At 40.6% G+C, this 15,134-nt stretch overlaps 1 protein-coding gene across 1 annotated transcript in view; it reads right to left on the reverse strand.

The window, feature by feature from the left end:
• Positions 1-132: 132 nt before the first annotated feature.
• PLCG2 (phospholipase C gamma 2) overlaps positions 133-15,134 on the reverse strand; it is a 139,945-nt gene continuing 124,943 nt past the window's right edge. Inside the window, exons 31-33 of the mRNA XM_063111124.1 lie at positions 13,554-13,642; positions 1,209-1,393; positions 133-483 (exon numbers count right to left, since the gene is read on the reverse strand). Of these exons, the coding sequence (XP_062967194.1) occupies positions 441-483; positions 1,209-1,393; positions 13,554-13,642 (317 nt within the window). The 3' untranslated portion in view covers positions 133-440. The remainder of the gene's footprint in view (positions 484-1,208; positions 1,394-13,553; positions 13,643-15,134) is intronic.

Consider the following 15,134-nt stretch of genomic DNA (forward strand, 5'->3'; position numbering starts at 1 on the left):
ATGAATTAGTTCCTTACATTTCCAGCTCATCTTCTGTGGAAGTCAATTACTTGGGTCATTAGAGGCAGAATGTTGTTGGCCGGAAAAAAAATCCTGCTCACTGTATACGTCGTGCACAGAAGGCTTAACTGATTGAGATTTTCATTGCTTTTATTCAGTGAGGTTTGGAACACAAGAGGCCAGAAATGAACATGTTTTGGGGATCCTCTATAGAGAATATAAGTTAAGAAAAATATCCAAGATGAAAAAATTAGCAGAAAATCACCCCAACTCATGCAGTTCATGCAGTTGGGTCTTCTTCAGAAATGTCATCTCGATGGCAGACTTCAGAGGATGACATCACAGAGTAGCATCTTTCCAGGGTCTGAATAGAACACATTCTCCGACATGCAAACACACTTGCACACACACACAACACCCTTACACACGGACCCCGGCTTCTATGAGTAAAATTTGCTGTTGCTGACTCTCTTCTCTCTTAACCTGAAATAAAACAGATTTCACCATGACTGGTGGGGCATAGGAAACAGGCTATGTGCTGAACTCGGCAGCATTTCTCTATCCACACATGTGCGGTCGTTCAAGGCTGGATGTTACAGGGCAGAGAGTCAGAGAGGTGGATTCCAGGCAAGACAGTGACATGCAAAGAGGTTAAATACCCTCATAGGTCAAAGGGGGTAATAGCTACTCTGTAGGCAGAAGTAAAGATAACTGAAATAACATGTAAGGAGCTCAGCACAGTGTTTCTCACTGGACACTGCTACTGGCGTTTTCATCAGGACAGTTCATCATTGTGAAGGACTGTCTGACACGGGGTGAGACACCAGGCATCCCTAGCTCCCCACCCCCTGATACATGCCTGTAGCACAACCAGGAGCGTCCCCTGTGGGGGGCTCTACCCCAGCCTAGGACCATCGGATCAGCCCATTCTTCAGAATTCAATAAGGGCTCCTTAAAAGCTAGTGTTCATCATTTATTTTCACTGTTACATTGAAATGCCCTTCTGGAGAAGACAGTTCTACTTAGGGAAGTGGCAGGTGCTTAAGGTATTACTGTAAGTTATTTACAGAGCAAAGAGAACTAGGTCAAGGGTACCAAAGGATTTCTAAAGTAACTCGGGGGCTTTCCAGAAGCCTGACCCCAGGTGCCCAATGTCACTGTGCCTTGAGACCCCAAGGATTTGCAGGTAGGGTGGGGAGCTGACCTACCTCCGGTTGCACGTCTCCTGGTACAGCTGGAGCTGGTTGAGGTTGACATTGAACTCTTTAATGAGGGCATCCCGGTTGGCATTGCGCAGGTTCTGGTGTGTGTCGTAGAGAAAAAGCTGGTGGTTCAGTTCTTCCTGCCGCCTCCGCAGCTGGCGACAGGAGGAGTAAAGCTCCTCTTCGCTCTCCTAGAGGTCAGGACAGAGAACAACCATGTAGGACCATACCTTCCAAGCCAAAATATGAGACATGGCATCTCATGAGTGTGCCCAAAGGGAATATGGGGCAGTTGTTTTGCAAAGAAATCATCCCAGAAAATCCAGGGTCTATTTTAACCAAAGATAAAACTCACAGTTACGCATTGCATTGGTAGCAAGCAGTTTATAAAATCCTTGGTTTTCACAATGTAGCTTCATTGTGAAACACTGAAGCAAAAAATGCACTGCCCATGGATCCTATTTCATAATCAGACCCAGTCTTTTCATGGTCTATGTTGCCTCCTGGTCTTTGCCTAAGTGCAAAGGTATCAAAGCAGCTACATGCTTACAGCGGAACACAGCAGGTAAGAGCAGCACAGTATGAAGACAGAGAGGGAGGCAGATAATTTAAGATCATGCAGGCTACAACATGCATGAATCACACATATGATGCCATTTATACAAAATGTCCAGAACAAGCAAATTCACAGAGACACAAAGTAGATTAATGGTTGCCGGGGGTGGGGGATGATGGGGTGAGGAGACAGCTGTACAACTCTAAATATACTAAAAACTATTGTACACTTTAAATGGGTGACTGCATGGTATATGAATTATATATCAATAAAGCTGTTACCCCCCAAAAAAGTAAAGGTATCATAGATTACACTCCCCAGGGATGAGCATGGACCCAGTTCTAGCCAGTACTGATGTCTTATTCCCCACTATCACCACCTCTGGGTACCTGACCCAAGCCAGGACCATTAGTTTCTTTCCTTGGGATCAGCTGAGTGATCCATGTGTCCAGTTGCTGGTGGTCCCATTGTGGTCCCTTGGCTGTCATTAGAGAAAGTTGGGAATGAGGCCAGAACAGAGGAAAACAGAGCCACTCCAAGAGCACCAGGGTCCAGCCATGACCAAACCAAGACCTACCCCTCAGCTTCAGTTGTGGGAGCCAAAATATTCCCTCCATTATGCTAAGGGGGAAAGAAAAGGAGAAAGTCTATCAGGGTAAGGAGCTGGTGTCAGTGTGGGGGGAGGTGAGGATCTTTTACCTAGATGGCTGACTACCACGTGAAGGCTGGCTACCCAGGCGGTCAGGTCTACTGACTAATACTTTCCTACTGACAGAGCAGTTCAAGTGAGGGACCCCTCTGCTGAGAAAACGTGCATCCATATATGCCCAAATGGGCTTCTTTAGTCATTTCCTTTTACAGAAACATAGACTCAGCCCATACCTTGCTCAGCAAGTTTTATTTTCCCCTTTAACGACCTAACGAAACATCACAGACACCCCCTAGGGTGGTAGCTGGAACGCTTGACTTTGGAGGAGGGGAGAGATGATGGTTACTGCAGCTGTCTGCCCAGGTGGAGGAGCACGTGCAGGTGAAACAGTCCCTGGTGATTAAGTGAACATATTGAAGGAGGCACTGGGAAGAGTCCGTAGTGACTTCACTTAAACTTATGTCCTTCTGCAGGGAAACCAGCTTTCCTCCCTACTTAAAATAAAACAAAATCCCCACTTAAGTCTTAACACGGTACCACGATGTTGTCTTCTCACCTTCTCTCTGCCTAGAAGAAAATAGCTTCTGTCACTTTCATGTAAGTAGTGGCTGTTATTCAGATACAAGTTCAAACTCCAAACTTTTTATGACACTTCTGCAATTGCAGCCCTTTATCGCTTTTTCTGAATCCCAAAACATTTTTTTAGCTATGTTATATCATTTACTTCTTAGTGTACTGTATGTACGAGGGTACGTCAAAACGTTTGTGGAAAAACATAATTAAAAGATAATGTGAATATTTCTATGAGCTTTTTGAAGTACCCTTGTAAATGAGAGATAACATGCATTTGGGAAATAACTACATAGTTGAGTGAATAACTACATAGCAAACAGCTGTGGAAGCACTACCAGGTCAGGAAAAAGTGCTGTCCGCTCTATGCACGTCTTCCAATTAGCACTTCCTCCTTCCCCTTAGAATTCTGTGATAATTATTTCCTGGCTTTCTTTTGAGACTGAGTTTTCACACAAAAATTTTAGTTTGTTTTTTCTCCCCAGTCTATAGTTAGAAAATACAGAAAATTTTTGGTAGTGAGTTTTACCTGGCCTGTGACAAAATCTTTATGGCATTCTCTACCTTTAACTTTTTGTTTGGTAGCAGCAGGGAAAAACCACCAAAAAAGAAAAAAAAAAATTTCCCCCATCAATGTTTTTTGTTGAAATTTTAAACTTCCAGTTGCAATAATAATATAGAGAGCTCTTGCATAGTCTACATCACCCCGATTCCCCAGTGTTAACATCTTGCACAACCATATCCAATTATATATACAAATATATGGTGCAATACTGTTAAACTACGGATTCTATTCAGATTTCACTGGGTTTTCCACCTCTGTCCTTTCTCTGTTCCAGCATCCAATCCCGATTCCGTGTTGCATTTAGCTGCTGCGTCTCCTCCAATCTATGAAGTTGCCTCAGTCTCCCTCATCTTTTATGACCTTGACATTTTGGAAGAGTATTAGCCAGTTATTTTGTAGAACATCCCTCAATTCAAGTTTGCCTGGTGTTTCCTCACAATTTATTTGAGGCTATGCAATCTCGGTAAGAATGACACACAGGTGGTGTGCCCTTCTCGGGGTATCACTTTAGGAGATGCATGATATCAGCAGGTCTCATTACTGGTGGAAGTAATGTTGATGATTTAAGATGGTGTCTGCCGGGTTTACCCACTGGGAAGCTGCTATTTTTCTCTTTCCAATTAATATATTTCTTGGAGGAAAGTGCTTTGGAGACTGCAAATATCCTGTTTCTCCTCCAAGTTTCACTTGCTAATTTTAGCCTCCACTGGCACATCTTACCTGCAGCAGTTAGAACTATGCTGTTCCAGTGGTGATTTTCCAGTTCCTTCATTCCTTCTACATTTAATAATTAGATTTCTCCCATAAAAAAATAGCTACTCTCTCACATCTATTCGTTCATTCATGTACACGTGGATATTTTATTCCATGTGTTACAGTCCAAAATTATCATTACCTATTTTGTTTCTCAAATTGTTCAGCTTTGGCCATTGAAAGGTCTTTCTGGTTGGCTCCTATGTCCCTTTGATGTACCCCATCTTTTTTTCTTTTTTTTTTTTTTTAGCACTTCTTTATTTACTGGAACTTTAAGATATTCCAGGCTCATTTTATATTTTCTTTATCCTAAATCTGAAATCAACCACTTATCTAAGGAGCTCTGATTTCTTTATTGGAGAATAATATTTAAAAGCAATATCTGGTGTGCTCATTGCTACTGTGCTAGGTTCTCTCAGTGGACAGACAGGATACTTATGTATTTATAGTAATGTATGCAAAAACACACATTCACTTCTGTATCTACCTATCTGTGTGTATATATCTATATATTGTAAGTGAGTTAATACTGATGTCTTTGTCTCCAATCAAACATTAATTTTGGAAGGGTTGACATAAATTTCTACTTGTTCAGGTGTTGCTTTATGTCTTTCAGTAAGATTTTATACTCTTCCTTATATCAACCCTATGCCTTTCTTATTTAAGATACTCCTAAATGTGTTATGTTGCTGTCAATACCATAAATGAGATTTTGCATCTGTCTCTGCCTCCCACCCCACATTTCCACTTGTTATTTCTAAAACAGAGAGAAGTATAGTTAGACTTAAGAACTACAAGGCAAATAAATATTAGTTCCCTTAAAATCAGAGTCTTTCTGGTTTTTGTAAGATTATAATCACAACTTGTGAATACAGATCATTTTTTCCTATTTTCACATTTCATATTGATTATTTCATTTGGCCAGTTACATTTGTGGCATCTAGTAGTTTGTGCTTTTTCCTCACTTAATGTGTTGCTAACTGTGCCAGTGTTAAACCATCCTCACACCCCTGGAATAAACTCTACTTAGTTGTGATATATTGTTCTTTTAGTAAATGGCTGGAAATAATTTGTTGCTTCTTTTTTTTTTTATAAGTTTAACATCTATATTCCTAAGTGGCATTTATCTATGGCTGTTTAAGGTTAGGGGAGAGCTAAGAGTACTATCTTTTTCCAATTTTAATATGAAAATTACATAGATGCGAGATAACTGGAACATTTCCATTTTTCTACTAACTTCAGTGGAGTAAAACTGGAATCATGTTCTTTAAATTCATGCAGAACTTAGCTATAAAACCACCTAGCACTAATCTGTTTTATCACCTTTTAAGTGTCTTCTATAGGATTTTGTTTCTAACTTTTCTGCTGCTTCTCAGAATAATTTTAGTTCATTTATATTCTTTAAAGCAACCATCCATTTGCTCTAGTTTCTTATTTGGGGTTCAGTCTCCTTTCTAATATTTAGTCTTATATGTTTTTGCTTTTACTTTGTTTCTTTAATAAATAGGCAAAGAGTTTGCTTAATTGGTCTTTTGGATGAACGAGCATTTGTTTTATTTTTTTCTATTTTTTCTTTGGTGTTTTATTCAATTGGGCTTTAATTCTATATTGTTCTTCTTTTCTATTAGTTTATTAGGGTTTAAAAGTTCTTAAGATAAATACTTAGTGCTTGTGTTTTTAGTCTTTGTGAAGTTTTGTTTGTTTGTTTGTTTTTTTCATCCTTTTTTGTGACCGGTAAGGGGATCACAACCCTTGGCTTGGTGTCGCCCGCACCACACTCAGCCAGTGAGCGCACCAGTCATCCCTATGTAGGATCCGAACCTGCACGGCGGGAGCGCCGCTGCACTCCCAGGGCCGCACTCTCCCGAGTGCGCCACGCGGTCAGCCCCTCTTTGTGAAGTTTTAATGCAAGCACCTTCCTCCTCTCGACATAATTATGGTGTAAATATCATATAAGGGCATTTCAAAAAGTTTATGGAAAGATTTGTATTATCTTTCAATTCTATTTTTCCATGAACTACCCTCCTATTAATTTCTAGGTAACTTGTTTTGATTTCTTATTTTATTTGGGAAATTCTTATTTTCAAATAGTGAGCATTTTCGCCGTCTTTTTACATTTCAAATTTTTTTAGGTTATAGCCAAACTTATGAAATCATTATTTTTAAAAATGTATCAAGGTTTTCCTTCTGACTAAGTATGCAATCAAGTTTCTGAGACATAGAAGAAAACAATGTATATTATCCACTTGTAGGATACGAAGTTGTATATCTCTTAAATTATTTTGATCTTCTGTCCTTGCTGATTTTTTGTATACTAGACCTTCCAAATTCTGAATGATTTTATTATATACATTTATGAGGTACATTGTGATATTTGGGTACATGCGTACAATGTGCAGTGATCAAATCAGAGTAATTAGAATTTCCATCCAGTTGTCTTTGTAAGACCTTTTGTTGTATATATTTAGGGACTATGCTGTTTCCTAATGACTCTTATGTCCCTTTGTAAGCCAAGCATTTTATCATCACGTGGTTCTTAATGCTCTTTAGTACTTTTGATCTTAAATTCGACTTTGATATTAACTTTTCCTTCCCAAATTTCCCAGTAAATCTTCCATCCATTGTTTTGTTTTGTTTTTTAACCTTTATAGTTTGCTTTTAGGGTTACTTCTTGTAAACAGTGCACAAGTTTACATGTTTGTTCTTTTCTAACAGGAGAATTCAGTCCATTCACCAAGTTAAATATAAGTTCTTAACAATTTTATTTGATTACTATACATCTTATAGTACTTTGCTTTAATTTCTTCTTTGATCCTTCCCTTATTTTACCCTCTTGGTCAAGTTTCTGTTTATCTCCTTTTTTTCCTCCTTATTTCCCCCCTGCTTTTCAGTTCTTACAGTGGCTATCATCAGTCTCTTAACAATACCAATTAAAATCACATTTTGCTTTTACATAAAAATATCAGAATTAACTCCCCCTTCTGCAGGATGCTCTATTTGCCTTGATTCCTCAGTCATCAAAGTTGAAACCCTTTAGGACACCTTTATTTTACCTGCCAGTGCCTAGGTTTTACTGATATTTTATTTTTAGCTTCAGAGTGTGAAACTTTTCATTATAGTGTATTTCATCTGTTTCAAGAATCCTTAACTGATACTGAACCATCACAACATTTCAGTCACACTGTCATCATCCCGTAAGATGTAACTGTACTGCACAATTAATTATTCATTGCTTTCTCTCTCTAGAAACTGCTCCTCTGACTAAACTACCATTGATTCAGGGGGCTGCCTTGAGGTTTCCCTTGAGTAGGACACACGATATATCTAAAATCGTGCATATCCACAAATGCACTTCTCCTGCCTTCACATGTGGGTGGCTGGACACTAACTCTTGTCTTCTTAGTCTGCAGATGGTGTTCTACTGTACACTAGTTTTCAGTGCTGAAGAAGACAACTATGATGTTAGACTTTTGGGAAGTCTAGGTTTATTTACCATCAGAATCAAATTTTTACTAAAATATGACCAGAGGTGTGGATGTGTTTTCTATTTGTCCCACCTGGGCGCAAGTGAGCCCTCTCAAGCAGCACATCAGGGAAAAGGTGTCTTGGGGACATGTTTTCACATTAGGTCACTGCACCTGTTCTCCCAGTCCCTCTTTTCATTTATGATTTCCATCTCATGCTGGTGTTGCTTTAGATTGTTAGACATTTCTTCCACATTATCTTTCGGATTACTAATGCAGATTTCTGTAATTATATACTAAATTTTTAAATTCAATAAATCAGTTTTTTTGTTTCAAATTCCAGAAGGTCTTTCCCAGTGTTCTACTTGGGTATCTACTTGGCTTACGTATTTTGGTTCCCATCCGATACTTCAACAGCTCAACTTCAACCGCCAGCCACCTGTCCCAGGTGTTCGCCTGGGTCTTTCTTCCTCTTGTTGCTGTGTGCCAGGGGGTTTTTTTTTGCTTTTTTTGTTTTTTTTTTTCACTGCATACTTATGGTTTTGTCTGTTCAGCTGTCACATCAAAGTGTTAGGCCTGGGGTGGTAGGCAGAGCAGTTTCTGCCCTTCGGAGCCAGCACTGGACAAATTGGCAAACTTTAGCTGGTGAGGTACAAGGTAGGCCTTTCTCTGTGCCTCCACGTCTCCCCAAGTGTAAGGAAATCTTCCCCAACCTCAAAAACCAAGACCGAGTCCTGGTCCTCCAGGATTCTAGAGTGTGTACTGTAGCCTTTTCCCAAAGAGATTCACACCTCTGTTCCGGCTGAGACCTCACCCAGAACCACAGCATCCTGGTCTTTCTCTACCCCTTGCATCTTAGCTCCCGCCCAGCACAAAGTGAAAAAAAGTCCACCCAGGAGCAGTACTCAAGATCCTGGGGCAGCCAGTTTTCTCAAATGCACCCTCCAGAAACTGCCAGCTTGCCCATCAATGATGTCTAGGATAAATATTCAAGTTTCCATACTTTTCCCAGTTCTACTATTTAAAAAAAAAAAGAAAGAAAAATATATTTGGGAATAGGGCATCACCATGGGAATGTGCCATAGTAAACTATGTGTGTATTCAGGAAGGTAAAGGAAGACAAAGGTTTTTAAAGAAAAGTGATGGAGGATTACATGGTTGTGTGGAGAATTATCCTTGGCTACAAGGATCAATAACAAGGGTGATACCAATCCAAGGTTGACAGGCAGTTGCTGGGCAGATGTCCCCACAGAAGTATTTTTTGTGTAAATTCTTTGTATCAGACATTTATGCTTGAAAACCTCCCTGCATGGCCTTCCCCTGCTCTATTGTTCAGGGTTTTTAACACAAGTGACTCCATTTTGACTCTGACAACTTTCACGGGGCAGAGGGAGGTGGACAGGAACTCCAGCCAGGGCAGGACGCCTCAGACCCTCAAAGTCCCTCCTTGGCAGCCCTGGGCTCTGCCGACAGGCACAGCCCTGCTTTTGCTGATGCTCCTGAATTAACTGAAAGTTAAATCATCACTGACTGTTCCGCACCTTAAAACACACTTTAAATAAACAAGTTCAGTGACTCCTCGAAACTATTCCATTCCCATCTGAGAGTTACAAGAAATCGGTACATTTTTAAGCTACTTTCAGCTATTCGTGCCAAAGATCTCTAAATATTGATCTTTTATTACTTTTCCTGGAAAGCATAAGACTGTCAGATTCACGCCATTGAATCCAGTTTAGCATTTGCACTGATTTAAAAATAAACTCAATATAGAAAATCAAAAGCATCCCTTACGTATGAATAAAATTAGGGAACTCTACAGAGAGAGAAGCATAGTTGCACAGTCCCTATAAAGAAGCAGACAAGAAACTGAACGATGTTAGAAGCTCATTCAAGCTTGTCTTTGAAAACCTAGAAAATCTTTTCAGGAATGTTTGTGTAGCAACAGCTTTGGAAGAATAGCGGCCCCTTCTGGAGCAAAGGGCAGGTTTGCTTACTGCCCAGTATAATAGAAATAATGTCTCCCTACCTCTTTCCAGGCAAAGATCAGCAGGTTTACTGCCCGTTTTTAAAGATTTGAGCTGCTCCTGTAATGCAACACCCCTCATGTGCTGGTGTTGCCCAGTGGGAACTTGGTGAACTGGTACAAATGTTGACATTCTGGCTACTGCTAGTGTTGTAATTAAGTTGCCTCTGACCCACGAGTTGCCTGTCTTCTGCCAGCATCCATGAGGCTGTGGTAGGCTAACTCGTTAGCCTGGATAATGCCAAGCCCAAAGAAAATCATATTTCAATGGCTTCTTTTCTTTGAAGGAACGTGATGTTCTTTCGTGCTTCTTTAGAATCCATTTGGTAGCAGGATAATAGTATTACCGTCATTGACAATTGTATCATATGTCAGTGCACGGCATGAACCCATAACTGTGACAGTACATCTCCCTCTCACAGGTTGTGCAAGGTGGCTGTGGGCCCCTGGCCCTCCAGGAGCTATGTGCACATGCTCCTTCCTCCTAGTCCTGTTTTTTCAGAATCTCACCAGTTTAGATCATTTGAGTGGAGGCCCCTTCCAATTAATGGCAAGATTGGATGTAATGCATCAACTTAAACTATTTACTTTGATCTATTTTTCTATTAGTAAATATCTAGCCTTGGGAAATAATTTTAAACCTTTATTATTTATAAAGTAAAAAACTGCCATCGACTTAACCATTCTCCCACTGATGGACAGTTAAGTGAATTAGGGACCAGCACATGTATGAATCTGACTATGGAAATTCTGCAAAAAATGTTAAGGCAAAGGAAAGTGACCAAGATGCTAACACTGATTATCTACAAGCTGTTAACAGGCATTTTTTCCATCTCCCCCTTTTGTCCCCCTATTTCTCGAATTAAATATACAAGGCAATAAAATGGGCTAGAAGTACTCTTCATAAACCACAGCTAACAAAGGAAAGGACTGAGAGTTTGTGACATGTAAGTGGCTTCTTCAGAAGGAGTTTCAAGTCCTTACTGACAGTTTCTATCTCAGCAAGTGTGTTATGAGTTAACTCCATTTCGGCCCTCACTGGCTCAGTCACTGCTCAGACAAGCCTTTCTGGAGCTGTTTACCAGCCTCTCGCTGGCCTCCAGAGCACGGAGTGAGGAATACAAGGACTGACCCTGAGCATCGAGGAGAAAGCCCAGGTCTACTGAATGCAGCCCAGCTCGACTTCCAAGCGAGTTCGCTCATCCCACAGGGGATGGAAATGCCAAGCAGCACCTGTGAGTGGCACAGAACCAGGTGACAGATGTGGAATGAAACCTTGAGAGCCAGCAGCTAAAATAAAATTCACACGCACCCAGACAACTCTTTACTAAAACTCTTTCAGAAAGCAGATCTGTGAGAGTTGACTTTCCACGCCCACCCCCACACTCTCCATCCCCAACAGCGGCCGGCGCATTATGCCTCATCACAGAAGTCAAATCTGGATAAACACAATTTCCTTTAACTATACCAATTTTCTCTGCTGCCCTTGATACCTAATCATTTAAATTATTTATAATGTGTCTGGGTTGTTTACAGCAGCTTTGCTGGGCAGTGCCTAGACTAATGCTATCCTATTGCCATCTGAAACTGTTTTGATCACTTGAGTTTTTCTGTTAAAGGTCTGCAGATGGGCTTTATGTACACATGGAGGAAGTGCTGGTTCCCTTTCCCCAGGCAACAGATGAACAAATCCCAGATCCTTCAGAGGGCTGGGCAGAGGTGACTAAGTAAAGGGTCTTCGAGCTTACTGATCCCACTAATGCCACATCTGGGAATTGATCCTAAGGAAATAATTCTGACTTAAAGGAGGGAAAGGGTACCCATGTGAAGATGTGCATGATAGCCTTATTTGTAAGTGGATTCCATCTTAATCATTCCTTCAAATTGGATGTTTAATTCCTGGTCAGTCCACTTGATGAACAAAACCTAGTGAAGCTTATAATGTCATTTTAAAGCAGTGGATCTCAAGTGAGGATGATTTTGCCATGCAGGGGATATTACATAATGTCTGATGATAGTTCTGGTTTATACAAGGTGGGCAGGCACTGCTGGCATGTAGTGGATCCAAGGAAGGGATGCTGCTAATGAAGGAAGCAAACAGACCGAATGCTAACTTCCTTTACTCGCATCTCCCTCTGAACTACATTCTACATTTCCCACACAATCTGGGCTGTGTTTTGTGGGTTTTTTTAATGGACTTATTAAACACCTCTGTCTTAGTAATGATACATTGGCAAATGCATAATTCATTCAAAAAAAAGGAGAAATTTAAGACTGGGGCATGCTCAACAAAGATTTGTCTGCTAATTCAGTATAGCCCTGGTAAAAATGAGAAATTTATATACATATTTATGACGAAGAATTTCTATCACAGTAAGAATCATAAAAGGAGATTTTTTCGATTCATAATTTAAGGTTCAAGCAAAGACTCATTTTCACATAAACGTTACATTTATTTTTATAGTCTAACACTTAAAATTCGTTTCAAAATGGAAAACTTTCCATTATCCATCCTCTTATCCTTTTAAGACAGACTTTCATCATCATGAACTTATTTTACACCAACAAAAAGTGGCGCCCCTTGACCATCTCTAAGGTTCTTTGGCCCCCAACTACTATGCCTGTTAAATCTCTGCTCCCTGTCTTTCCCGTTCTTGAATCCTCCTTCATCTCCATGCTTCTAAAATGCTTTGGTACGGAAAACCACCAAGGCTGCAAACTAAATGTAGGGAAACAGCTCTGCAGAAAAGCCTAATATTCTATCCTCTAAGTTCATAAATTTTTACAGCATGGACTATTGCTATGGCTGTTAAAAGCTGTCCTACATTCTGGAAGTTGCCAAACAAGAAACTTTCAAATCACTGTTTAGTTCATACAGTCAGAAGAACAACATCACAGGCGGTGATTCCTCTACCTGCCCAAGCCCACAGAAACCCACTTGTTAAGTTGAGACCACAGACTTTCCCAGCCCATTCCAAGCTTTGTGGTTTGGTAGCAGGGAAATGGAAAGATCTTGGGAGTTTGTATTGGCTACATATAGGCATTGCAAAAACAAATGCCATGTGGGTTTGAGTCTATGGAAGAGGCTGTCACGAGGATTCTGAGGCCCCAGAATCACCATAAATATCCAGATCTTCTACCATTAAACCCAAGCCCTGACCACCCACAGCCTGGTGCTCCATTCTTAATCCTGTGTCCTGAGCAACCTGACTGCACCCTTTATCATAAGTCAGTGAGGCCAAGACCTTTCTGCCATACATACCCAACCTGGTTAATCAAAGGAGAGACTAAGTATCCTCAAGGCCTTGGCAAACCAAAAGGACCAGGAAGGAAGGCTCCTCTAGTAGTAGAGAGACCCAGAAAAGGAGTACTGCTCACTATGGGAAGTTGGGGTTCATGAACTTCCTTCCCCAGGACAGGCCAAGATAGGCCCTTAGACCCTCTGAAGAGATTACCAAAGACCAACAGGTAGAAAAAGCATCCAGAAAGGATCTGGCCTGGCTCTGACTGAAATGAAACTACAAGGAACTCCCAAAGACCTTCACCCTTTCTGACTACTGCCTGCTCCGAGCCTCGTATAGCATTCTCCAAGAAAGGAAAATGAAGACAGAAAACACCCAGGACCTCGGGGGAGTTAGCAAAAAGGAATTCTTCTTTTATGATTTCTCCTGTGTGGGCAAGATAATTCACAGCAGGCTTAAGTTCATTGGCCATTTTTACCCCAGCAGCAGACACATCTCAGAGACCCCTGAATCGTGTTTCTTCACTCACCAGGACCGGTCGCATCTCACAGAAAACCAGGAGGGAAGCCAGCTCAATGTCCTCACTGTACCCATTCTTCAGAGGAACAGATCTAAATCCTACAGCAGAATAGGGGGGAAACACAAAGGCAGGTAATTAATGGCAGACCTAAGATTTCTTGGGTTACCCAAGGATCATATGCCCAGTTCGAGGAGTAGAGAAGTCAGAGCCCCATGATGCAGGCTGGCAGCTTTGACTGACAGGTCCACACAGGGAAGCAAAATTAAAAATATGTGCCGTCTGAAAATAAAAACAATTCCCCAGAAGAAATTAAAACCCACAGAACTTTCCACATTCAATTTAGAGTGATTGTAGCTGTGGTTAATTCCTTAAATACTCCTGAGGCCAAAAGAGTAGTGAATCTTCACATCTGTTTCCTCCACTTAGGACTTTACAGATCACAGGACTGGGGAGTGTGTGTTACCTCTAAAGATTTCCAGTGGGAAGAAATCTTCTGTCCCCTGGCAGTCCATAGCAGTATTGATCCTCCTCTGAAAGTCATTCCCTATTTACAACCAGGACCTGTGTTTGACAGTCATTTAAATATTTCTTTTTCTTTGGGGTAAAAAGGGGATGAGTTGAAGCTAACCCCCCTCCCCACCACACATATACCCTAAGTAATGTTTAAGGCAACATATCTCAAAAGTGGGTTGGTTTGCTTGTTTTAATTGAGTAATATAAAAGAATACACAGTAAAAAACAAACCTCTCACTCCTACCCAATCATACTCCCTAATTCAAAAGGAAGCACTGTTAACAGTATCTTTTCTGTGATAGTCTAGCAAGGTACTATCATTTGTGCTTTAAAAATACCTCAAAAACATGCAGTTTCCATTTAACATTGTATCTTGGAGATCCCCTCTATGACCCTAGTTAGTCTTGCGAGCATCTTATTTACATTGTATCTACTGATTCTCCACTGCAAGCAATATCCAAATTAGGCCACTCCTAATATTTCTTCTGTGATTTTGCCAGTCAGGGTTTGAGTTATTTCTCTTAGAGAACATTTTACACGATCAGCTGATTTATCTCCTTTAAACCATATCTGTTGAATCCCTGGCTTTCCACTGCGATGACTAGGAAAGTGGCATGCTTACACTGTCCTGTACCTTCTCTCCTCTTCCTCCCCTAATTTGGGTAAAGGTGTATTATTGTTTCTACATCGACATGGTGTGTAATTCTCCCACAAAGGGAGAACTTAGTTACGTTTTCCTGACATTTTATTATAAAAATTTTCAAACATACAGCAAAGCTATGAGAATATTCCGAGGAACACTAGCACACTGCCACCTGCCCTTACTGTCCTTGTTTTATCACATATTTATCCATCAATCCATCTTCTTTAAATATGTAATTCAGAGTAAGAAGAGGACATCAGTACACTTTCCCCTGAATACGTCGGCATGCATCTCATTAGCCAGAGCTCAATACTACTTTACAGTGTTCCTCTTCTGACATAAAATTTACCTGATGAAATGTACAAATTTATATTTTTTGAATGGCTCAGTGTTCGTCATCTTTTTTACTGAACTTCTCTGTGGATATCTTGATT

This window comes from Cynocephalus volans, chromosome 10 (genome assembly GCF_027409185.1).
Source record: "Cynocephalus volans isolate mCynVol1 chromosome 10, mCynVol1.pri, whole genome shotgun sequence".
NCBI lineage: Eukaryota > Metazoa > Chordata > Mammalia > Dermoptera > Cynocephalidae > Cynocephalus > Cynocephalus volans.